At 42.3% G+C, this 26,295-nt stretch overlaps 1 protein-coding gene across 1 annotated transcript in view; it reads left to right on the forward strand.

Annotated features, from left to right (window-relative positions):
* Nucleotides 1-23,161, forward strand: part of rab3gap1 (RAB3 GTPase activating protein subunit 1) — a 28,399-nt gene extending 5,238 nt beyond the window's left edge. The window contains exons 7-24 of the mRNA XM_052083000.1: nucleotides 2,149-2,314; nucleotides 3,850-3,949; nucleotides 4,345-4,426; nucleotides 5,840-5,908; nucleotides 6,416-6,489; nucleotides 8,005-8,097; nucleotides 8,444-8,613; nucleotides 9,849-9,941; nucleotides 10,243-10,415; nucleotides 12,085-12,139; nucleotides 12,370-12,714; nucleotides 13,054-13,191; nucleotides 14,924-15,148; nucleotides 16,104-16,200; nucleotides 17,208-17,311; nucleotides 17,377-17,492; nucleotides 18,830-18,932; nucleotides 22,687-23,161. Of these exons, the coding sequence (XP_051938960.1) occupies nucleotides 2,149-2,314; nucleotides 3,850-3,949; nucleotides 4,345-4,426; nucleotides 5,840-5,908; nucleotides 6,416-6,489; nucleotides 8,005-8,097; nucleotides 8,444-8,613; nucleotides 9,849-9,941; nucleotides 10,243-10,415; nucleotides 12,085-12,139; nucleotides 12,370-12,714; nucleotides 13,054-13,191; nucleotides 14,924-15,148; nucleotides 16,104-16,200; nucleotides 17,208-17,311; nucleotides 17,377-17,492; nucleotides 18,830-18,932; nucleotides 22,687-22,923 (2,440 nt within the window). The 3' untranslated portion in view covers nucleotides 22,924-23,161. The remainder of the gene's footprint in view (nucleotides 1-2,148; nucleotides 2,315-3,849; nucleotides 3,950-4,344; nucleotides 4,427-5,839; nucleotides 5,909-6,415; nucleotides 6,490-8,004; nucleotides 8,098-8,443; nucleotides 8,614-9,848; nucleotides 9,942-10,242; nucleotides 10,416-12,084; nucleotides 12,140-12,369; nucleotides 12,715-13,053; nucleotides 13,192-14,923; nucleotides 15,149-16,103; nucleotides 16,201-17,207; nucleotides 17,312-17,376; nucleotides 17,493-18,829; nucleotides 18,933-22,686) is intronic.
* Nucleotides 23,162-26,295: the final 3,134 nt, after the last annotated feature.

The following is a 26,295-nucleotide window of genomic DNA, read 5'->3' on the forward strand; positions in this document are numbered from 1 at the left end:
GCACTCTCCCTGTTGACCACGCGATGTTGCAGAGGCGTGTCAACCAGGACAGCCCCACAACATCCAGAGCCTTGAGGAACTCCGGGCGGATCTCATCCACCCCTGGGGCCTTGCCACAGAGGAGCTTTTTAACCACATCGGTGACTTCAACCACAGAGATAGGAGAGCTCACCTCAGAGTCCCCAGGCTCTGCTTCCTCCAAGGAAGGCGTGTTGGTGGAGTTGAGGAGGTCTTCGAAGTACTCTGCCCACCGGTTCACAACGTCCCGAGTCGAAGTCAGCAGCGCCCCATCCCCACTGTACACAGTGTTAGTGGTGCACTGCTTCCCCCTCCTGAGACGTCGGATGGTGGACCAGAATTTCCTCGAAGCCGTCCGGAAGTCAGCTTCCATGGCCTCACCGAACTCTTCCCACGCTCGGGTTTTTGCCTCGGCGACCACCGAAGCCGCGGTCCGCTTGGCCAGTCGATACCCGTCAGCTGCCTCTGGGGTCCCACAGGCCATAAAGGCTTGATAGGACTCGTTCTTCAGCTTGACGGCATCCCTTACTGCTGGTGTCCACCAGCGAGTACGGGGATTGCCGCCACGACAGGCACCAACCACCTTACGGCCACAACTCAGATTGGCCGCCTCAACAATAGAGGCACGGAACATGGTCCACTCGGGCTCAATGTCCCCCGCCTCCCCCGGAACATGGGAAAAGTTCTGTCGGAGGTTGGAGTTGAAACTCCTTCTGACAGGGGATTCCGTCAGACGCTCCCAACAAACCCTCACTATACGTTTGGGTCTGCCAGGACGGACCGGCATCTTCCCCCACCATCGGAGCCTACTCACCACCAGGTGGTGATCAGTTGACAGCTCCGCCCCTCTCTTCGCCCGAGTGTCCAGAACATGCGGCCGCAAATCCGATGATACAACTACAAAGTCGATCATCGAACTGCGGCCTAGGGTGTCCTGGTGCCAAGTGCACATATGGACACCCTTATGTTTGAACAAGGTGTTCGTTATGGACAATCCGTGACGAGCACAGAAGTCCAATAACAAAACACCACTCGGGTTCTGATCGGGGGGGCCGTTCATCCCAATCACGCCCCTCCAGGTATCACTGTCATTGCCCACGTGAGCATTGAGGTCCCCCCAGCAGAACAAGGGAGTGCCCAGCAGGAGTACTCTCCAGCACACCCTCCAAGGACTCCAAAAATGTACAGGCACGGAGCCGGGGGGCAATGAGTATGCCCACACCTGCTCTGCGCCTCTCACCGTGAGCAACTCCAGAGTGGAAGAGAGTCCAACCCCTCTCGAGAGAACTGGTACCAGAACCCAGGCTGTGTGTGGAGGCAAGTCCGACTATATCCAGTCGGAAATTCTCTGCTTCACACACCAGCTCGGGCTCCTTCCCTGCCAGAGAGGTGACGTTCCATGTCCCAAGAGCTACCTTCTGTAGCCGAGGATCAGACCGCCAGGGTCCCCGCCTTTGGCTGCCGCTCAGCTCACATTGCACCCGACCCCTTTGGCCCCTCTCATGGGTGGTGAGCCCATGGGAAGGGGGACCCACGTTGCCTCTTCGGGCTGTGCCCGGCCGGGCCCCATGGGTGTAAGCCCGGCCACCAGGCGCCTGCCAACGAGCCCCACCTCCAGGCCTGGCTCCAGAGGGGGGCCCCGGTGACCCGCGTCCGGGCAAGGGAAACCTAGATCCATTTATTTCGATCATCATTGGGGTCTTTGAGCCGTGCTTTGTATGGCCCCTCACCTAGAACCTGTTTGCCATGGGTGACCCTGCCAGGGGCATAAAGCCCCAGACAACTTAGCTTCCTAGGATCTTTGGGACACACAGTAGCTAGGGAGAGCGAAGTCTGGGCTTCCCTGCTAAAGCTGTTGCCCCCGCGACCCGGCCCCGGATAAGCGGTAGATGATGGATGGATGGACTTGGATTCACACTTACACATTGTATATAATCCAGTTGCTTTTCGCATGTTTATTTTCTAATTTACATGGGAATTTTCACATGTACTGTACATCATTAACAAAACCAACAGAGGAGCAAAGAATGTCAATATCACAGTACAGTACTTCAATGTTTTTAGCCTCAACGGTAGATGATAAAACGAAAAGGTCTAACAAATCTTTGTCTTTTTGTCCTCTACACTCAGCCAAGTCCCCATGTTTGTGCAGATCCAGCAAAAGTGGAGGCGACTATATTCTGGTGAATGTCAGGGACATGGTGTCCACACCGAATTTGAGATGGTACACCTTCGTAAGGTACCAAGTCAGTACAACCACCTGTCTGGACTTCTTGACATCTTCAAAACAAAGACAGTAAGTGTCAGAGTGTTGTGTGAACAGTCTAGTGTTCGTAACAACCTATACAGTAAATGTTTACAGTCATATTACACAATTGCTCTTGCATTGAATTTTAGGTATTAGGGCTTGAGCAGCAACTGCTGCGAGGTCCCCATTTTTACTGAGTGTAGCACCCTGAGACATACAAAAAGCATCAGCAGAAGCCATCTGCTAAAATGTACTGGAAGTGAGTTATGCTTTTTTTTTTAAATGAACAATTTTGTCATTTTGTCATTTTGTATGACAGAGGCGGGGCATTAAATTCTGCATTTCATATTTTCTTCCCCACAAAAGAGGAAATACTTAAGGGAATGGTCCAATGAGGATAGACCATTTTTCACTCAAAAACTGTATTGATATATTTTGTTGATCAGGATAATGTGCTGTAACTATATTATAATTTTCAATTTTATTGGTTTGTTTTGGACAAGGGTGGCGCGGTGATCCAGTGGTTAGCGCGTCAACCTAACAGTGCAGAGGTACCGGGTTCAATTCCAGCTCCGGCACTCCCTGTGTGGAGTTTGCATGTTCTCACTGTGTGGGTTTTCTCCAGGTTATTCGGTTTCCTCCCACATTCCAAAAACACGCGTGGCAGGTTAATGGGACACTCTAAATTGTCCCAAGGTGTGAGTGGAAGCGCTGATGGTTGTTTGGCGATGTGTGCCCTGCCAACCTGTTCAGGGTGTCACCCGTCTGCTGCCCAAAGATAGCTGGGAAAGGATCCAACATGTCTCGCGACTCTTGTGAGGGAGGATAAGCAGATCAGAAAATGGATGGATAAAACACAATTTGTTTTGTGAAATAATTTTGACTCCTCCCTTCACCGTCACCTTATCGTGGTAGATGGGTTTGTCTATCCTAATGATCCTCGGAATTAAGTTGTCTGGGGCTTTATGCCACTGGGTCAACCATGGCAAACAGGTCCATTTTCACTTTGCTTGAGTCTTTCCACCAACTGTCTCTACGTCGCATCCTCAGATGGCGCTAGGCTGATTGAACACTCAAAATTGTCTCTAGGTGTGAGTTTGTGCGCGGTTGTTTGTTCGTCTGTGTGTGCCCTGTTATTAGCTGGCAACCAGTTCAGGGTGTCTCCCGCCTACTGCCCAAAGACAGCTGGGATAGGCTCCAGTTCCCCCCGCAACCCTATAACCGGATTGGAAAATGGATGGATGGATGTTTTGGATTAATGTAACACCTCTTCCTGCTCAGCAACAGCAACGTTAAATCAGGCACAACAGAAGCCAGCGTTCGCCCCGCTAACTTTGGGTGCATTGGCAGCGTTTAGCTGCAGCCAACTTTGACCTGGTAACCTCGGCGGCCAAACACGAACTGCTGTCCTGACAGCTGTTAGCCAGTTAACTGCAGAGGCTCGCTGTCAGGGCGCTCACTGCCTACCTGTGGAGTCTGAAAATACTTTCCTGAATATTTCTTTTAACCGCTTGTGACAGCTCGACCTTCAAAATACACATATTATCAATGTTGTCACAATACGTTTCTCTTCCTCTCTTTAGGGATACACCATATATCCTTTGCCACCAATCAACGTCGCAATCCGTTTTACCTACATTCTTCAGGACTGGCAACAGCATTCTTGGCCCCTGCAGCCTCCCGGTAGGTTTATATTGTAAAGTACTTCAGGCATGGCAATTTTCCGCAGATACTCGGAAATCCGCCGTTTTATTTCTTAAATTGATAATTTTTGTGAATCGTCTAAATCCGTTAAGAAATTTTTAGGGTGGGTCGGGTACCTTATCGTCGAGTTTTCACGAGCTCTCCCGATCAGTCTTTCCATCTTCCGATTGTAAACAGCCCTGCGATTGGACGTGTATGATGTTTTACTTGGTCGCCCCGTCCCGGCCACGCCCCTTTCCGCTTTTTTCATCACTAGCCATTGCCATCCCTGGTACTTTGAAAACACATTTTTAAAGGGATGCTATATAAAGAAAGTTATTATTGCTTAACAGCTATAATTCAGTTTCCTGATGCTCTTTGTGGATTTTTGGCAGACTTTGACAACCTTCTCGGAGGTGAGGTGGGAGTGGAGGAGATTGGGAGGCTTCCATTTGGTGCATGTGAAGAAACAATCAGGTGAAATTATATTTATATTCGAGCAGGGTGTGTAACGTCACAAGAATTACATATAATGTAGTTTAAAAGTATTTGCACTCTTCCCAAATTTAGATTTTTTTCCCCACTTTATTTAAGATTATCAAATCTAAGTACTGTACCTGGCAGAGATAATCCAAATAAACCTAAAATGCAGTTTTCAATGCAAACAATTCCAATGAAATTAGGCTGTTGTGTAAAGTGTAAAAAAAAAAAAAACAATCATTTAAAAACCTTCTTCAACCTAACCCTTAAAGTAATAAAACCAAGGAGATGCACATTGATTATAGAAGATTATAGAAGAATCAAAAACAGACAGATACATGTCTGTTCGTTGGAACCACATTTGACTTTAAAGGTTGACTAAAACAGTCACTTGTCAAACAGGGGTGACAAAGATTCTGCCTTCTGCGTAAGCTCAGATCTTGTAATGTCTCTAAAACTATTCTGTTTCTATTCGAGTTATAAAATTCTTTCATTTTTTGTTTTTTGTTTTGGTTCAATAGTCTGACAAGAGCTGTCTGAATCAGATAAGATGATTGGAGTCCAGCGAACAAACCAGCTCTGCTCTGCACAATAAATGTATGGTCTGAAAAGCAAAAGGCATTATAAAGCTGGGAGACTGTCTGGGCTTTGACTTACAGGTGACATCTATCAAAAATGTAAAAGGTTCACTCTGCAGTGATATCATATCATGAAAGTAGGACATTTAAGAAGAAGGATGCATTGTTGATTTTCCTCATCTCATACAATTCATTGAAACAAAAGTTATCAACAATGATGGTTACACCACAGCAAAAAAAAAAATTCTACCTCTCAGTAACTCGTCATGTGCCAATGAGCATTGACAACAGCTTGACGTTATGAATCACTGGATTCATAATGTTATTCAGGAAGTATGGTCCTGTCACAAAGTCTAGGGCAGTTCTCTACCGACTGGACACACCGGCCCACACTGTAACACCGCCACCACCTTAAAGGAATGTGGGAGGAAACCTGAGTACCCGGAGAAAACGCACACATGCACTGGGGAGAACATGCAAACCCCAGGAATGCTGGAGCATTCCAACCCTTGACCTCTGCACTGTGAGGCAGATGTGCGAGCCAGTCGGCAATTGTGCCACCTGAAATAGAAACAGTAAAACATAAACACTTAATTTTTTGCAACCTTTCTACAATTTAATCTTAGGACATGCAATTCTATAGAAGACAAGAAGAGCAGTCGGCTCGCTGTTCACATGACACTAAACGTGTAAAATCTCGAATGCTGATAACCCTACCCAAAAAGTCATGAAAACCTAGCATTTTAAAGCTGTTGATTGCCCATATGAAAACTTGATAATATTCAATGTGAATGATACTTTGAAAATGCATATTTTTCTTTTCCTTTTAAAGTGAGCTTCATCTTTCAATCACTTGGCCTGAGTTGACAGAAGGTACTGTATTGGACAATGACGTTTACAGGTAAGCACGTCTTTCATCCTGTAACATGACACTTATTTTTTTTTCTCCATGAGAACTACTGTCAATGGTAATGTGCCATACACTATAATATAGTTGTTGCCATATTGTGGTATCGGTGACAGCAGTGCACATTATGGATTAAGGAGGATGAGGGAGAGAGGAAGGGTGAGAGAGAGAGAGAGATGTGCATGCTAAGGCTGGGCGATATATCTTTATTGTATTATAGTCAAGACATCAAGATATTAATATCGAAATCAGTGGATAAAATTGCTGATTTTTGTTGACGGCCACCATCTTTTTGTGGTTTGTTCAATGAGGTTCAATGTTCAATGGGGACCCTCAAAACGCGATTCAGGCGTCGTTCCTTGAGTCTGCAATTTCTTCCAAATGTTCATCACCAAAGCTGGGAAAACCTGGGGACATGTGATTTCTTTGTTGTTACTTAAATATGCAAAAATAACTTAGTAAAATCATCTTTATCAACTGGGTGAAATATATTTTTAACAGTGATCTTGACCCTCTCCATGCGCCTCACTGGGCACTCCGGATCAAGACAGTTGAACATCCTCAGTGTTTACTAGGTAAGACACTCACTTGTTGTCCTGTTTATGGTCTGATTAATTTAAAGGTTTTGTGTCATTCAAGCTTTCCGCAGTTAACTATAGTCATATATACGATTATATACTACCTTTGGAACAATGATGATCTAATTTCTTATGAAATATGAGTTCTTTTGGTGGCTATTCTTCCAACCTGGCTCACTAAAACCCCACCTGTCCTCTATGTGGCTGCCATGCCACTTTCATGATGTCTTCAAGTCAGCTGCTCACTCTGCCTACGAAACGCTAAATTGTAATCATAATGGAAGAACATATTGCACTGCTGCCTAATGAACCTCATTGGCGAATTGCCGTCATGTGACAACATGAGTGACTGAGAGGTTTTGGGACTCCACTGTGTGGCTACTGCTGCTTTGGGGCAGGAAAAGCATCTACTGGTGTTCAGAGAAATGAAAGTTTTAAAAAATCCATCTGTGTGTCTTGCTACACTACTTATCTCCAGTATGTGTACCGTTTGTCATATATATCGCTACTCCCTGGGGAGAACTCCACCACCCGTCACTGATTCCTGACTTCATTTTACTTCACAGACCCTTGTGGGTTTTTCTTTAAACAGAAGCAATGTTTGTGTTAAATTGAAATTAATTAGGAAGCTCACAGAGGCCTTATGCGCACTGCTGTGTTCTGTCATCTTCGTTTTAATATGACTTATAATACCTGTTGTTATTACTTGATTAACGTCTTTTAAGCAGAGCGATTCCACTTTAAATAATTCCACATCAACCTATTGTCCTGTGTTGTGCGGGGTACATTTGAGTGGTTCGTTTTCGATCCTTTTATGCATGGTGAATGTTATAATTCATAACTACGGGGAGGTCCGTTAACATCCATCCATCCATTTTCTGATCCGTGATTTTCTGATCATGGATGAAAATGTCCATGTTATCGTAAAAAGAGTTTGAGCTGCTAGCGGACTTTGTATCGCTCTGTGGTGGTAAAGAAGGAGCTGAGCCAAAGGGCTAAGCTCTCAATTTACCGGTTGATCTACGTTCCAACCCTCATCTATGGTCACGAGCTATGGGTCATGACCGAAAGAACGATATCATGGATACAAGCGGACGAAATGGGTTTTCTCCGCAGGGTGTCCGGGCTATCCCTTAGAGATAAGGTGAGAAGCTCGGTCATCCGGGAGGGGCTCAGAGTCGAGCTGCTTCTCCTCCACATCGAGAGGAGCCAGATGAGGTGGCTTGGGCATCTGATTTGGATGCCTCCTGAACGCCTCCCTGGTGAGGTGTTCCGGGCATGTCCCACCGGGAGGAGACCCCGAGGTTGACCCAGGACAAGCTGGAGAGACTATGTCACCCAGCTGGCCTGGGAACGCCTCGGGATCCCCCGGGAAGAGCTGGAAGAAGTGACTGGGGAGAGGGAAGTCTGGGCTTCCCTGCTAAGGCTGCTGCCCTCGCGACCCGACCTCGGATAAGCGGTAGAAGATGGATGGATGGATGGAGTTTGAGCTGTTCCCATCTTCTCCTGCAGGTGACTTGCTGACAGACCTATTTAAGTTACGGGGCAGAAAGGAGACTACAGAAGAGATTCTTGGAAGAGGATCGGCTGAGGAGGAGGGCAAAGGTTAGGTTGTCGAGTTTGCTACTCACCGTTTTTACGATGCGGGTCAACTTCAAAATAAAAGTGCAGCAAGTACGGTAATACTTTACATGGAAATCAATGCTTTAATGAGATTTTAATTTGAAATTGGCCCTCTGATGCAATCGTTGGCGCGGTTGACCTGTCATTGAATCGAGAGTGTTCTTTGTGCGCTGACAGACTTGAACTGGAGTGCAATGTTGAATTTGCAGTCTTCATGCCGATTGGCACACCGCTTATGTGCACCCCGATGTTGATCTTTTGATCTTTCAATGTATTGGAAAGCGAAGATTGCACATTTCAAATTTGACTGTAAACTGTTTCTTTACAGATGGTAACATCAGTTCCGCTCTATCAAGGCTGACAGAGCCAACTGCACCGGTGCTGATCTCCAAACTCTCAGTTTCGAGTATGGTGCATAATGCTCGAAGGCACATTCAACGGCACAGACTTAATGATGAGTCCCCACTTGGGATTGAAGAACTTAATTGTATTCTTCAGGTAAGCATTTTTAATATCTTAAATATTCTGGTTATTGAACATGATTAATAATCAGACATTAAATCTAATGATACGTTTAAATCAATACATTTAAAAGAAACGTAAGAAATGCTCTGTGCACATACAGTAAAATGGGTTTAAGGACAAAAATTGCCTTGGAACCCTTCAAACGTGCCTCTTGTCACTCAACCATGTCTACTGCATATGGAACGCACCATCGGAGCAAAGGGAGCCGTAGGTGAATTGATTGAATACAACACACCATTTCCTCGCTTTGCTGCTGTGGAGAGGGTCTTTTTTCAACAGCCGGCGACATCCTCCGACCAAAGAGGACCGCCCTGGCCAATGCCAGTTTTGACAATTCGGACTTCTTCATGGGGAACATGTGTCTATTGGGGTACCCCACCGACTAGGAGCAGTTTGAGGAGGAGAAGCGGCGGAATGAGCTTTGAATAATGTTTATTCATTCATTCATCTTCCGAACCGCTTCATCCTCACTAGGGTCGCTGGGGTGCTGGAGCCTATCCCAGCTGTCTACGGGCAGTAGGCGGGGGACACCCAAGAACCAAGAACCCGGACTTTCTTGCCACGCACCGGGTTCGACAATAAGCTCAAAACGGCAGTAACATAGTCAGCTGGAGTATTGACATAAGAGGTTGTGCTCACGTTGCCTCTGCTTCGGGGTTATTCACGCCGGAGCGGATCAAAAGCGCGACTGTCATCTAAAAGTTAGCCCATGATGTGTGTGCAAACGCTTTTGCATATTGGTTCGGTATTCTCCCTTCAATGAAATGTTATTGTATTATTATTATATCTACAAAAATGGCAAATGGTGCCAAGGAATTGAAACTCTGGGAACAGGTTCTGAACAAGAACTGATTTTCATTTTGCATACCTAAATATGGTGTTTAGAGTGCTGCTTACTTCAGGAAAAAAACTACGACATAAAACAAAACTCGCATGCAGGTAATCCTTCTTGATTTATTTGATTTCTAGCATTCTGATAGTTGAAGGTCCAAAATCTTTATGAAATTACCGGTACTTCTTTTTTTTTTCTCTGAAATTGTTTTGTAATACATTGCAGTTGATAATTCTTTTTACGACTGTGATTGACAAAAAGTAATTCTCTTGAACTAATTGCATTTACGTTATTTCTTACATCAGATGCAAAAAAACTTTAATTGTAAGTTGTCTCTGCGCCCCCCCCCCCCCGCCCCCCACCTCCCTATGCTCAGTATCTTTTTCCAGATGCTGGTATGGATAAGACAGAAAATCAATCCGCGCAACCAAATAGCTATGGAAAGTCTCAAAAAGATCAAAATACTGACGTAAGTAAATATTACTCAGTTATTCATTCTTTGACTGCAACCACATACAGTAAATTTGATGTCTATGTATGGATTTATCAGATGTTTCCGTATTTATAACAAAAGGAAAGACATTTTTTGTAAAAGATGGCATTGGAGACAACATAATAATATGAATGATAACTAGAAATCACTTCAAAAGCCAGCTAAGTCAAAGATGAATAGAGAGAAGGATAAGAATAAATGTGTACATGGTTTGACTATGAATGTAAAAAAAAAAAATCAACATTAACAGCTGATTTTTTTCCCCCACCTGTGCCAGGACCTTTTTATTCAGTTGAAGTCGGCACCAGTTGAAAGTCTGACCCATCGGCTGGCACTCTGCATGTGTCTCGTCAACTTCTACCATGGTGGGCTGCGGGCTGTGGCCTACCTCTGGCAGGAGTTTGTCCTTGAGTTGCGATACCGCTGGGAAAACAATTACCAAATCTGTGGGTGGGTGTACAATCCCCACTTATATCACAGTCTAACTACTGTAGCCACGGCATTGTTGTGTGTGTGTGTTTTTTTTTTTGAGGGGGGGGGGGAACACTTCTCCTTTTCAATCAAATCTTTATGGCAGAAATCTACTATAGTTTTTGTGTTTGTTTTCTTTTTCATAGTATATTAACTGTAAGGTTTAATATACTGTTTAGGAAAAGAGACTTTTCAGATTCTTATTGAACACCGGAAGAGCAGTCAAACACAAATTCAGCACTTTTGTGACATTTATGTTAGATTATAAAGTCTCTGCTCTCATTAATCCAATAGTGTTCTCTGGGGTCTTCCAAACATCCAAAAATCTAATTGTGTACCATTTTACAACCAATTTTTAACAACCAAAGAAAATCACAGAAAATTGACACACAGGTTATGTACCTTCTGTTATGTATTCAGCATGCATCTAAACAGCATTAAATCAAAGAATAAAATGAATTTTTAGACGAGTTTTAAAGATGGGCAGAGAGGGGGTTTCAAAGAGAGGGACCAGCAACGGAAAAGGCTCGATCCCCTCTGAGCCTCCACTTAGTTCTCTGTACCTCTTATAGTATCTGGTCCGCACACCTGAGGCACCCGGCAAGTGTGTAGGGACTAAGCTATCAAAAGAATTGAAAAGAAATAAGAGAATCTTAAAAAGAACTCTAAAATGTTTGGTGAGCCAGTGAAGGGATGTCAGAGTAGGACTTATGTGCTCCCTCTTACAAGAACCAGTCAAGAGGAAAGCAGCAGCATTCTGGACCAACTGGAGATGCTTAATGGAGGATTGTCTGACTCCAAAGTAAAATGCATTACAGTAATCCATCTGAGATGTGACGATGACATGAATTACTGTTTCAAAGGGCTCTTGAGAAAGGAGAGGCCTTACTTTAGCCAAGTGCCTAAAATGAAAGAAGCTGGATTTAATTTCACTGTCCAGTTTAAGACCAAACACCATCAATTAATGTGATGACCGAGATCCAGACCTATAATCAGTATGTGACTTTCCAAATGTGCTTCTGGAAGAACGATCAAAGATTCCCATAACATATTGCCAAACATACTAGTTATCTTTGCGAAAAGCCTTCTCAGACCAAAAGAAGCTGTTATAGCTGCAAAGGATGGACTGTGATCATATGAAACCCCATGGATTAAGAATGGGATACCACTTGAGTTCAAATGTGTGTCAAGTCAAGTGAGGAAATACTTTAGTTGAAGAGGATCCAGGAATTGTTTTAATTTTGCCCTGTTTGTGCTGCTCAACTTAGACCAGTGTGAGGTTGCCCGCTGAGGTTTTGCAATTCCTCCAGCCGGGATGGCACATTTTTCAGTCAAAAACTCTTTGTAAATTTGATCAGAAAATGATATTGGCTTGCATTTTCTATTCAATCAATTTGTTTTGGAGAAATTAGTGAATAATTAATGACTTTCAAAGATCAGCAATATAGTCAAGCCCCTCATCTCCCCCCATGTCTTGGTAGGAGTCATGGAAGGAACCCAACAAAATGTGTCCATTCAAAATAATTGTAACATACATTCCTAAAAATGTCAAAATAACGGTGCTCAATCGGCCTCAAAATGTATGTAGGGATCTCTACTTGATATTTTTTAAATTTTGTCTTCTGTTTTATTTCATCAATATCTGCAGAGTGCAAGAAGAACTACCTGATCTCCGCTGTTGTCTTCTACATCAGAAGCTGCAGGTAGTTCCATCTCTCCATTATAAGATGCAGAATTACATTTTTTTAAGATAAGATAACCTTCATTTGTCCCACACTGGGGAAATTTGCAATTTTTAAAGGGAAGTCCATTTGTTTAGACAAGTTCACCTTTTATGTTAGAATTGTATATAATAATCATCCGGCTAGAAATATAATCAGTTGGCTAGAAATGGGTCTTAACGTGATGCCGTTCATTTTGTCTCATGGTGTAGATGCTCAATTGTTGCATCAAGAGGAAGCAAGCCAGAGATAACATTTGCAACACCCCCGAGAGAAGCAGTGAAACTGCCTCCCAGAACATCCACCAACCGACACAATTTACAGCAACGGCTTCCTCCAGCCAAATAACTGCTGGGTCACCTGGGAAATCCTTGGACTCTTGGAGTGACAGTGAAGAAGAGTTTTTTGAATGCCTGAGTGATCAGGGGGACACCGAGACGCCGTCTATGAGAAGGGAAAAAGATGGCAGTAAAACAAGAGCAGAGGGGAGGATGCACCCCTGTAACGGCATGACCCTTCTGAACTCTTCAGAGCTTCTCTTTATTCCTGTGACACAAGTAATTTTTTTTCGCCGCTTACCTGTTGTTACTTGTTAATTTTTGGGGGGCAGAATGCTTTTATTTTTACATAAATATTTTAGTGAACAATGCTGTTATGTGGATATGTGAGCTAATGCGCAGATGTTTGTGTAAATTGTAGCAGATGAGACCGAGATTGATCACATTTTATTATTATTCAGCAGTGGCCATTTGGTGAAGGTGTTTATGTCAGTGTGGGGTTTTTTTTCTCCCTCAATTCGATTTATTCATCTCTATATCAAGTATGGCTGGTGTCTTTAAATGTCGATGTATGCCAATACGAGTACAATGGTATTAAGTGCTTTTGTGTTTGAACAGGAACCTGCTCCCATGACTGAAGATTTATTAGAGGAGCAGTCTGAAATACTAGCAAAACTGGGGACATCAGCCGAAGGTGCCCAACTCCGTGCTCGGATGCAAAGTGCTTGTCTTCTGTCTGACATGGAGTCTTTTAAGGTTAGACACAACAAGGGTCAAATTCACAAAGAATGAAAGAATGTGTTTCGGATAGTTGTCCTGCTTCGTGATCCAAGAGCACCTGCATTTGAGGTTGCAAACTGATGGTGGGGCGCTCTCTTTACAGGATTTCCTTGTAGACCGCAGAATTCATTGTCCCATCAATCAGAGCAAGTTGTCTTTATCCTGAGTTAGTAAAGCAGCCCCATACTATCACACTGCCACTACCATGCTTCACTGTTGGCATTAATTTATTATTATATCAAATGCTGTGTCATTTCTACACCAGATGTAAGGGCCCACACAGCTTTCAAAAAGTTCAGTTTTTTACTCAACAATCCCCCGAAGGTTTTTCCAAAAGTGTTGAAGATTATCAAGATGTCTTTTGGCAAATATGAGACAAGCCTTTGTGTTCTTTTTGGATAGTGGTGGTTATCGCCTTGGAACTCTTGCATGTATGCCATTTTTGGCCAGTGTCTTTCTTATGTCGTGAGCACTGACCCAAACTGAGGACAACAAGATCTGGAGTTCTTTGGATGTTGTTCTAGGTTTGTTTGCGACCTCCTGGATGAGTTGTTGTCACAGTCTTGGAGTAATTTTAGCTGGTTGACCATTTCTCCGAATGTTTGCCACTGTTCCCAGTTTTCACCATTCAGTGATAATGGGTCTGACAGTGGCTTGGTGGAGTCCCAGAGTCTTGGAAATGACCTTTCCAAATTGATGGATTTCATTAACTTTAAAAAAATATATATATTCTTGAACTTCTTTGGATCATGGCATGATACATTTGTTTCTTGATATCTGAGCCAGTCAAAGTGTCATCATTCGCAGATCGCACATTGACCACATAGGCAACTTGGAGCAGTGGCATGCAAAGCAGAATATCAAACAAATTGCAATTTTTTGCCAACTACTTTTACTTGTTTCCACTCGGTTTGAGCAATTTCACCCCTGATTTATTTATTCATTATTTGAATATCCAAAACACTCAATGTTACAGGCATAGCGTAACCATGATAATTAATTATCTACACATTTCCAAATAATCATAATTGAGAGACAGAACCCTCTGCACGGGTGATGTTATTTTACAAAGTAAAGCTCAGGATATCAGAAGGTTTACCTTCAAACATGACAATGACAACAAAAGAGAGGATTCATGACAACTCGATGTATGCCCGTGAGCGGCCAACGGTACAGCCCAGACTTAAATCCAATTGAAAATCTCCGGAGATGTGCACCGACACTCCCCATCCAATCTGATAAACCTAGAGAGGTGCTACAAAGAGGAATGGACAAAACGGTCTGATAGGTGTTCTATGCTTGTGGCGTCAAATTTAAAAAAAGACTTTCGGCAGTAATTAATTAGTCCGAATTACTGCCAAAGTTGCATCAAGAAAGTATTTAACAAAGGCTGTGAATACTTCCATACGTGTGATTAAAATAATAATAATAAATTTGCAAATACTTTTTACTTTGCTTTTTGAGGTGTTGTGTGTGGAATTTTGTGGGGTATAATGAATTTATTATATTTTGGGATGAGGCCGTAACAAAACGTGTTCAGAGAAGTTGAGAGCAGTGCACGATTGCGCGCATGCCTAGCTTAGAGGGAACACATGTCAAGGGAGGGGTTTTTTCCCCCCAGAAGTGGCTTGCATAGCATTGTTGTATATTTTATCATATTATGCTGCTGATTGAATAAATCATGTTATTTTCATTTTGTTTGTGATAGGCAGCCAACCCAGGTTCTGTTCTGGAGGACTTTGTTCGCTGGTACTCCCCCAGGGATTTTTTGGAGGAGATTGTCAACGAGACGAGCCAAACCGTTTTGAAAGGCCAGTTAAGTCCAAGGATGAAAGTCCCAGGCAACATATGGGTAGAGACTTGGGAGAATGCCAAGGCTGTACCTGCACATCGCCAGAGGAGGCTTTTTGATGATACCAGAGAAGCAGAAAAGGTCAGAAAATATTTCAACCCTTCAAAGAGCAGCACATAATGTACAATTGGAAAGTAATTTGTGACCTCATTCTTGATGATTGAAGCTACAGTTAAGTCAGATGGCTCAAAATTGTGGCCTTTGCTTTTTTTTCCCTTAGATCATATAATTATAAAATATGTTTATTTAGCCTCATGCATATGCTGTCTTCATTGTTCTCAATGCAAACAATCTATTAACACTGGGCTGAAAATATTGACCCGTTGCAACTACGTCACGTGATCACGTGAGTGCACCATAACGTACGGCAAAAGTTCAATCCTGCTGAATCGTAGTAGACGGAAAACAAAGTGATTTAGCGACTGAATAAGTTATTTTTGCCCATCTATCCAAACATCGACAACTTCAACTGCTGTCTGCTGTGTTCACTGTTTTAATCAAATCGCAGACTTTGCCGGAATTACAGCGCACAACCTTTATCATTATGTTTTCAAGGCCGTAGTCCCTTACAGTGGATCTGCAGGCTAACAATACAAAGAAAATCACTAGTTAATGTCTATTATGCACATGTTTGGCTACTGGCTACATTAACAGAGAGACCGTTTAATGTGACACAAACAATTCAAACTTGTTCAAACTTCTGTACTGTACTTGTTTAGCTACATATTTCTGGAAAGGTCTTTATCATAACGTTACCTGTGTCTCCCTTGCGCTGCTTCCTCATGAACCTCATCTTTTTTTTCTGTCGTACCAAGCCGCGTGTATTATTTGTTTTTATTGGCACAGCTGATGCATCCCAACAACTGCTGTACCGGAGCGTAAAGACATGCTACAATGACGAACAGCCATAATTCATTTTTGGCCACCCAACTGTCACAGATAAATTAATGTGTGGGGGAAAAAATGACAATGATTGTTTAAAAAGTTACCTCAGCATTAAGGTCGATAATTGTTTGGAATTTTCTTGGTCTTTCAGGTCTTGCATTTTTTGGAAGTGCAGAAACCTGCAGACCTGAGTTGCCATCTTCTGCCATGCATAATACATGCTGCAATTTTGAAGTTGAAAGAGGAAGGTGAGTACCTCTCAATCAAAACATTGTTATGTAAGTGCTTTAAAGTGATGCAGATTTTTACAGGTGCATTTTTACTGGTACAGGCACCTCCAAAGGTTTTTGAACGGTCTTCAGCAAATTGGATAGACGTCAATCATCGATAATTATTGCTATTCCAATTCTCTAAAATCTTTAAGGATTTTTTGTCCTGTGAATTATTTTATACCATTTTCATCCCAATTTACGGTGGGGGAACAAGAAACTTGTTTGAAGCGTTCCTGCGTGTAACTAATTTTAAAAGTTATACTCAACTCAGTGGCACCTCTACTTACAAAATTAATTGTTTCTGGAAGACATTTCTTAACTTGAACATTTTGTAAGTAGAGACGCGCTTTTCATGTACCGGTAAATGCCTTAATCCATTACAAGACCCACAAAATTCTGACATAAATGTTTTCTAAAGCATAAAATGTTATGTTATTGCACAATAAACGATAGTTGTGTATAATGTAAAAAACAAAGAATAGAGAATAAAATTGACGCTCATTTAACTTTTAACTGCGCCGTCATCGTTTTTTGCCCTCTTTAGTTTATGTTCTCTATCAGGAGTGTTTTTTTTTCCCTGGCGTTTTGTAAAGAACTGATCCAAGGATGTTTGCTTTTGTCGGCTTTTAACAATCCTTGTTAGAAGGTTTTAAAAACCCTTGTACAGAGTACAGAGTGATTCAATGATTTCCATTCAGTTCTGTTTTTTGTTTTTTGTTTTGCATTTGTTTAAAATACATTGTAAGCACCTGAGCAGCACTCGCTGCAATGTCCCAATTGTTTTTGTGGAAATTGTCATTGTTTATTTATTTCACAAAAAGTAATCATATTTTGGGGGACAGAAACATGTACGAAAGCTCCCCAAACATGGTCTGGTCTGCGAAGGCCCTTTTTAGCTGCTCGCAGCTGCAGTTTATTTTGCCTTCTGAAAGGTATATGTGATTTTTGCCCTTGATATTATGTACTTTTTTTTTCTTTTACAGAGGCATTTGAAAACATACCATCTGTCAAAAACAACATCCAGAAAGCTACAGTTCAAGCAAGCAAGCTGCTTCAACAATTCAATCCCGACTACAGTAATTTAGAGGTCAGGAGAATTTTATACTCATCGAATCGTACAAGCACCCATTTGTGACTTTTTCCTTCCTATAGGATTGCATTGACTTTTTGATTGCCATGGAGATGGTCATCGCCCAGTATCGGTCTCTCAAAACAAAGTTTGCAATTGCTGAGGCTGAGAATGAAGAGCAAAGAGAGAATCTAAGACAGTAAGTGATAGAAATATTAAATAGCTTGCTTACTTAACCTGACTTCTTTACTAGTCATTAAGACTACAATGAAGCCTTGAAGTTCAAGACAATCAATGACTTGATGTTGGTCAATGTTTATTGGGTCTTTCAAAAGAAAATCTTTAACTGTATCTCTCTCCTTTACGCGCGTATATCTGGTCCCGTTTATGTTTCCTAATCCGGTTTCAAAGCTAACTTTATATTCGTTGGCTTTGGAAGGAGTCTTGGTATTTCTTTATAGTTGAGCCTGATGAATGAGTCAGGTTTCCTGAATGCTTGAGAATATCAACTCAGTTGTCCTTCTCCTTGGTGGACACCGTCATACACTTCTTTATTTAGCTAGCGTTTTTCTAAGACTGACTTTGTGGTAGATGTGGTCAAATGTTACCTTATTTACCTATGCCGAATTTCACAACTGGGGGCAATTTCATCATCATACACAGGGTACCCTGGATTCTGGCCCCTGAGGTACAGCCAACAACGACGATGTGCATCTGCAATAATTATTTGACAGCGATATTCAACCAGTAATATTAATTGATAAATCTAATTAACAAATGCATACAGACATATACTGCATGCGGCTGTTTCTTTTAAGGCATTTATGATGCCGTTTACTAAATTAAATAACATGTATAATTACAGGCAAACTTTCTGTGCACACTAAAGTGTACTAAGCTCGGTTATCTGGAAGGGGCTCAGAGTCGAGCTGCTTCTCCACATCCATAGGAGTCGGATAAAGTGGCTTGGGCGTCTGATTAGGATGCTTCCTGAACACCCCCCCTGGTGAGGTGTTCCGGGCATGTCCCACCGACAGGTGCCCCTGAGGACTATCTAGGACAAGCAGGAGAGTCTATGTCGCCTGCTTATTTTGAGAGCATCTTGGCATCCCCTAGAAAGAGCTGGAAGAAGTGGTTTGGGAGAGGGAAGTCTGGGCTTTCTTGCGAAAGCCGCTGCCCCCATGACCCAACCCCAGACAAGCGGTAGAAAATGGATGGATGGGTGGATTTAATGCTGTAGTGGTGCTTAAATATCAAAAATATCTATTTTGATTTACCCAAAAGAAAATAATTTATTCCCCCCCCCTCCCCCCTCCGACCTTCAACTTAACTCATACAAAGCTATTGATTATACGTTCATATGGTTTCACTGTTATAACCAGCCTCCTGATGGTAACCTTAACTTGGCCCACAATGAAAATAATTTCTGGGTGAAGGAGAACATTTGGGAAGCAATTGGTGTCTTTGTGGGATCTGTCAGTATTTAAAGTTGATGACTTGAACTGCTGACCACGAAACCTTTCTTTTCGTTTTCAGATTTCTTAACTCTCTGCTAGAAGAGCCAGAAGTTGTGGTGAGTGGAGCTGGTCAGGGAAAGATCGGTGGCATCATTTACAGGCTGTTTGTGAATGTGCAAGAGGTAAGCATCTCTACATCATTGTTTGCGCATCTGTGTGTGCGTGTGCGCGCGCGCACTCACCTGCATCTTTGTGTTTGAGCATGAGAAAGTGATGAGAAAGTGAACAAGAGAACGTATGAGAGACAATGTTAATGAGAGTAAGCCTGTATAAGGTAGATGGCGTCCGGGTGCACATGATCACTTGATGGGACGCTACCAAGTGGAAACCACCGGAGGGGAGGTTTAGCGAGGAGACTCTTTTATCATGTTTAATTGTAACGTGAAAGGATAAACACGAGTATTGTGTTGATACAGCTAAAACAAGTGTGTCCATACTGTATGTTTCTAATATGTACATATTATTGAGACTCTTTTTTTTGTGAGTTAGCCGTCACCCTTCAATTCATGTCAATGGTTTGTGCCACCAGTATTGAAGGTCTGAGGGGGTGCCCAAACATTTTGGACCGAAGATCAACTTTTCTCAACCAACCTCCCACGATCGACCTGTTACCGCGCACACACATACACACGTACGCCATGATGAGCAACAGCTTGACACAGAGGCATGCGATGCACTTTTGCAGCCTGTTAACTATCATAGCTCACACGTGCTGTATTAAAATGCTTCCCCGAGCCCTCTATATTCCTATTCTTTGCCCTTGCCCGAAGTGAATTGTACACAAAACAGACTCTGAATGAGAATAATGATAGCGGTAAAAGATATAGCGCATGATCAAAAGCTGCAATTGCAGACTGGTGAGCACTCACAACTTCTAGTGATGTAGGTCACGCGCCACCGTAGGTTAAAGATTTACCTGCTTTGTTTGATTTTATTTTTTTAATACTTTATGTGAAAATTAGACTGATAGGATGATTAGGGTGCAGTGTACATGAACACAAAAAATATATTAATAGCATGCACAAAGACACAGGTTGTTTGTTTGTTTTTTTCTCCTCGACACCCCTCACGATCGACTTGAGACCAATCCGCGATCTACCGGTCGATCGCGATCGACGTAAAGGGCACTCTTGGTCTGAGGGGTGTGTGAGGGGGGCCCTTTGTATGTGAAGCAGCCATCTCGTTACCTCTGCATCCCGTGTCCTAGACGAATAATTTTCCCGCGGAACGCACACTTCCAAATAATGTGCGTTTTTGGGACGCCAGGAAATTTCTCAGTCAAAACAAAACCACAAAAACTACGGCAGGCCTGAGGATTTCATGGTAACGATAGTTACCGGTAGCGTGTCGTTTCCTTGGCGTCATTTTGACGGGACCGAAAAATCGTTAAACCATAAAAGTCACCGCACATGATTTGACTGTACGCGATCAAGTTTCTCCTGTGTGATCAACGCGATTTCACTGTGCCTGTATGTGTGTTTGTGGTGTGGTGTGTTAGTGTGTTTCTTCTCATTTACTTTCGTTTTGTTTTCAGTGTTGGGGGGTGGGGGCAGAACAGATAACGTTATGTGCGCATGCGGGTTGCTATTTTAGTCCGCAAACTGAGGAATCGCGGGGATGAAAGTTTGAGATGACCCATATTCATGATTACCAGTAAATTAATCTTTACAGTGTGAGATTGGAAAAAATACTCTTTGTGGTATGCTGTATTCATGATGCCATATGAGTACACCATATTTTGATCCATTTATTTTTTTGAATAAACCCGAAGTACACATCTGCTGATATAATGTTCATTGTTAATGCATAGTTTTCAAACATTTACCCTTGAAACATTATACTTTTGAGTACAGGTATCAGAATTCTTGATTATGAATATCAGTCAAAATAGAATAATGGCTTCCCATGATGAACGTTTTTAGAACACAAAATTAGTTACCGTGGTTTCCCTTTGGTAATCCGATGAAACCGAAAAACGGTTCCCGTGAATTTCTAAAATCGTCAGGTCTGCTACTGAATTATTTAAATTTTTGCAGCATTTGTTTATAATTGTATGTATATGGTGTTGTTTGTGTTATTATCATATGCAATTGAATAATTTGGGACTCTATCAATGCATAATGAGATTCATACTTTTCTGATCAGCAAGTCCCTGGGACTCACTACCGGTAAACTAAAATTATCACTATGTGAAGCGGGAATGTTTGTCAGTGTGTTGCATGGTGATTATAAGGAAGAGCTCGCATTTATATACTTTTTGTCTTCTACTTTCTCCCTTTCATAATTTTGCTGCTGTAAATTCTGATTTTTTTTAAATCTTATTTTAGGTTTTCTTATCTTATTTTTTCTTGTTCACATCCTGTTTCTTTCACCACACAAATGCTAAGGCTACCTTGGGCTCATAAGAGGTTGTTTTAACAACAAAAACTAACATTTTTCTTTGCCTCCTTCTTTTTCTTCTTCATTTTCTTTCCCTTTCCTCTAATCTTTTTTTTGGGTGGTTTGCAAATACTTTTGTTCCCTCACCGACACCTTCTTTCTATCAGTCGGTATTTACTAAATGTATTTGCCAGCCACCAAAACAAAGTAGACCCGGAGAAAAGTTACTTAGGCACGGGGAGAACATACACATTTCACACAGGAAGGCAGGAACCCCGATTCAAACCAATGAGGCGCACGTGCTCACCACCATCTGTACTCATTTGTGATTCATCAATAACTGCTTTCTTTTTCATTGAAAACAAAGGTTTGAATAATTCTACAGATACTTCCCAAGATGGCGCCCGAGTAGGCAGCCTTCGGCAAGTGCTCTTCAAGAGCCTTGCTTTTTTGTTTTTTTTTGTTCTTTTTTGCTGTTTTTGTCTTTTGTTTTTTCACATGTTGTTTGTTGTTTCATTGTGTGGACCTGATATGGACTGTTTTCAGCGCTTTTTGGCCACGACATTCGTCAAAGGAGCAGTATCTGTGCTTGGTGGTTGCGCCTTCTCGGCAGCACGCCTGTACCAGCACAGATTTTGATTGGGAGGAATGTCGGCGCCATTGACTGTCGGTGCTGGACAGACCTGGGGCGCTTGTGTTTTTTGCGCCAGTAATGGGCAGCATTTTTCACCACCCCGATTTGTTCAGTGGCTATGTCAGCGCTGTTGGACAGTCGGCGTTGGTGCGGCTGGATGGATGGCCGCTGAAGTTGAGGATGAGGAGAGAGGAGCGTTGGCGAAGAGCGCCGATGCGTATTTGGAACCGTGAGTCGCCGCTTGGAATTGAAGTGGATTTCCATGGGACAGGAGAAGTGAACCAATCTCTTTTTTCGTCAATGGATGCTACAGCTTCTTGTTGACTTTGAAACTTAGCTTGTAGCCGACGTGTGCACATTTTGAGCATGACGTCTCTGATCCACTGGTTAAAGGACACTTTGATTCTCTCCTCTTTCATCTCAAACCGCTTCAAACAACAAAGCGTGTGACGGAAAAGTGGTTAGGACTGCACGACTGTCCGTGTTTTATGTTATGTGTTGTGTTTATTATTTTACTTTATGTTAACTGTTTTGTAAAGCGCTTTGTTACAGCTGCCGCTGTTGTGAAAGCGCTATATAAATCAGCATGTATTGTATTGTATTGTATTGTACAGGGAAAGCCTGCGTCGCCATGGAACCTTTGCAAATGCAGCTTTCACACTTGCAAGTCAGCTGTCCCATCCATTCGTCTCATTGCAGGAATTTTCTAGTTTTATTTACCATTTTACAAAACAAAATAGTTTCTAGGTTTGGATGTTGTAGTTCTTTACTCAGAGACGTAGAATGAGCTAGTGTAACTATGTGTGTGAAAATACACTTCATTTTGAAATGTCTCATTCATTTCAAATGATGTTTTCCCATAGAGTGCCAACCTGGATAAAGAACCTGTATTGAAAAAGAACGAAGAAAGGAAGCTGACCGAGGGAGACGGCAAAAATCATGACTTCCCATCGCCAGCAGGCCGGGAGATTTTGTTGCGTACTTGCATCCCTCGACCAGCACCGTATTCCAAGTCTCTTCCTCAACGGCTTTTTTGTGTATTAACGAGAGATGAATTCAGACTTGTCGGGGCCTTCTCCTCTGACACATCTTTCTTTTAATTCCTCAAACTACAGCAAAACAATTACAGTTTTTTAATGCGCAATTGTGACTAATGTAACTGGTATTGCATATCAATACCTGAAGCTATAATACACTATATGATCTTTTGAGAGCCAAAAAAGGAAAGGAATTATTTGCAATGAAAACCATGAGGACCTGCTGCATATGCATAATTTTGTTATTCGTGTATTGTAAAATCTCACGATGTTAACATTTATTAAAAGCTTCTGTCTTCCATATCAGCATTGAATGGGCCTTTTGTGTATCATTCTTTTTAACTTTTGTTGCTAAAATGAGGCAAATAATCCAGTCAATGAAGCCAACGATGCTGGGGTCTATGAGTAACACTGTGGGGCTTTGGCCTACCTGTGCCTGTGTGTGCAGAGCAACACACCTTGGTCTGATATTCTGTCACTACTGTTTGATAGGTACGGCGTGTTTTAAAGAAAATTAAAATGAGAGGCATGAAATAGGGCCAGAGAATGGTGATTATTCCAAATATTTCAATAATTCGTTTCACAAAACTGACATATGAGACATATGAGATTTTTTTTCATACCAATTCCCCTTTTAAAATAAATTGAAGTATAGTTGGACAAACGATTGACTGGCTTCTGATTTCAAAAGTAGTTACCCATCAATATGTTGTGTATAAATGATAACATCAGGAAATCATACATTTGTATGGGTTCACAGTCATAACAGCCTGCAATGCATGTTTTTGGAACGTGAGAACAACCACAGCTATAGTATGGTTCGCAACAAAAATGAATTTGACACCCCTGCTTTAAAAAGAATGTATGTAGAATAAGGAAATAATGCAGACAAAGAAACAAGGCCTAATACTGTAACCTTAATCCTGAAATCTGGTTAGGATAAACAATATCTTAAGAAGTTGAGACAGATCATTTTACTTAATACACATTATAAAATTCTCTCCGAAGCTTTTACTACCAGAATGAAAGAGGCTGAGCATCTATTCATTGTGAGGACTTGAAGTCACTTTGGGTTTGGCGACAGATTTATTGGCCTTATTACTATGCTCTATACGGGTATTAAAAATTCTGTATCTTTAGATAATGGCACCTGCTCAAGATTTGAGATTAAGAGACATAACGTCAACATTGTGGTAGTTGTAATATCTATTTTCATCAAGAATGGCCCTATTAAGCGGTTGGATGTACGTATTGAATAGAAAAATAGTGGTAAATCAGTTGGCAGATGATACAACCTTGATTTAATAAGTGACAATCAAATTCCCTGAGTACTTTTGAACATTAATGCTGTGATTCCCAACCGTGTGCTGTGGCATATTAGTGTGCCATGAGAGATCATCAGGTGTGCTGCTTTATTCAGTGTCAGTAATCTGGATGAAAACTTCATTCATTCATTCATCTTCCGAACCGCTTGATCCTCACAAGGGTCGCGGGGGGTGATGGAGCCTATCCCAGCTGTCTCCGGGCAGTAGGCGGGGGACACCCTGAATCGGTTGCCAGCCAATCGCAGGGCACACGGAGACGAACAACCATTCGCACTCACACTCACACCTAGGGACAATTTAGAGTGTTCAATCAGCCTGCCATGCATATTTTTGGAATGTGGGAGGAAACCGGAGCACCCGGAGAAAACCCACGCAGGCCCGGGGAGAACATGCAAACTCCACACAGGGAGGCCGGAGCTGGAATCGAACCCGGTACCTCTGCACTGTGAAGCCGACGTGCTAACCACTGGACTACCGGGCCGCCCTGGATGAAAACTTATTTTTTTCTATTTTCAAAAAAAAAGCACCGACAGTAACAAGCAGACCAGAATGCCCCTCCACTTGATGACAGAAGAATAATTTACCTGTGTATCCATTTTTTGTGAATTGTTTTGCTAAATGATGTGTTCCTTAGCTCAATCAATCTTGGGAAAAACTGCATTAATTTATTCTCAAAGGCTTCTGGCGTGGAACTTATTCTTAATGTCGGTAAATGTGAATTATTGATGTTGCATGATTGTCTTCCACAGTCAATTAATGGGATCACAATTAAAAAATATGTTACATTTTTGGGTCTTATTATAGCTGTGGAAAATGCTGCAATGAAAGGAACATTTTTGGAAGCAATATGGATACATGCTTAACAGACGGTTGCAAAAAGACATTGCAATCTTTGGGAGGGTGTTTCTGTCAAAAACTGATCGTTATGGTGGTAAAGGTATCTGGCCTTCTCTTTACCTGTTTCAAATAAAAATGATAAAGGCAATTAATAAGATTAATTGTAAGTTTATATGAAGCAATAGATGTCAGTACATTAGGACAATTGATGTGATCAAATGTCACGAAAAAGGTGGGGTGAATGCAGGTTTTTTTTCGATGATGGTGTTTTGAAATGGGGTTCTTACAAAATGGACAGTCTTGGTGGAATATTAAGATAAGATAAGATAAGATATCCTTTATTCGTCCCACACTGGGGAAATCTACAGCCTCCAGCAGCAAGAATGTATGTAGAAAGAAGAAAGGAGAAAGAGAAAAAAAAACAACAAACATCTTTCAATTAAATACAATATGAACACAAATGGATAAATCGCAGTACTATTTACAATTTTCCTTCACATCATTTAATTATTATTATTCGATTCCAGCTCCGGCCTCCCTGTGTGGAGTTTGCATGTTCTCCCCGGGCCTGCGTGGGTTTTCTCCGGGTGCTCCGGTTTCCTCCCACATTCCAAAAACATGCGTGGCAGGCCGATTGAACACTCTAAATTGTCCCTAGGTGTGAGTGTGAGTGCGAATGGTTGTTTGTTTCTGTGTGCCCTGCGATTGGCTGGCAACCGACTCAGGGTGTCCCCCGCCTACTGCCCGAAGACAGCTGGGATAGGCTCCAGCGCCCCCCGCGACCCTAGTGAGGATCAAGCGGCTCGGAAGATGAATGAATGAATGAATATTATTATTATGATTGTTATTTTTTATTCATCAGCCTGACAGCAGTCGGTAGGAACGAGCGTCGGTATCTCTCCTTCTTGCAGCGCGGGTGTAACAGTCTCTGGCTGAAGGAGCTACCAAGTGCTGTCAGGGCGGGCTGGAGGGGGTGGTAGGGACTGGCCATCATAGCTTTTAGCTTATTTAGCATCCTTCTGTTGCCCACCTCCTCCAGAGTGTCAAGGGAGCAACCCAGGACAGAACTGGCCTTCCTGACCAGTCGCTCCAGTCTCTTTCTGTCCCGGGCTGAGATGCTGCCTGACCAGCAGACAATGCCATAATGGATGGCCGAGGCCACCACCGATTTTACCGAAGTTATTTGATTTTTGTTAACTGTCGATGGATGCGTGGCACTTTGTCTTTGGGTATATTTGCGATTGTTTGGATTGTTGAGTGACTGAGTTGTTTG

Source organism: Hippocampus zosterae, chromosome 12 (assembly GCF_025434085.1).
Source record: "Hippocampus zosterae strain Florida chromosome 12, ASM2543408v3, whole genome shotgun sequence".
Lineage (NCBI taxonomy): Eukaryota > Metazoa > Chordata > Actinopteri > Syngnathiformes > Syngnathidae > Hippocampus > Hippocampus zosterae.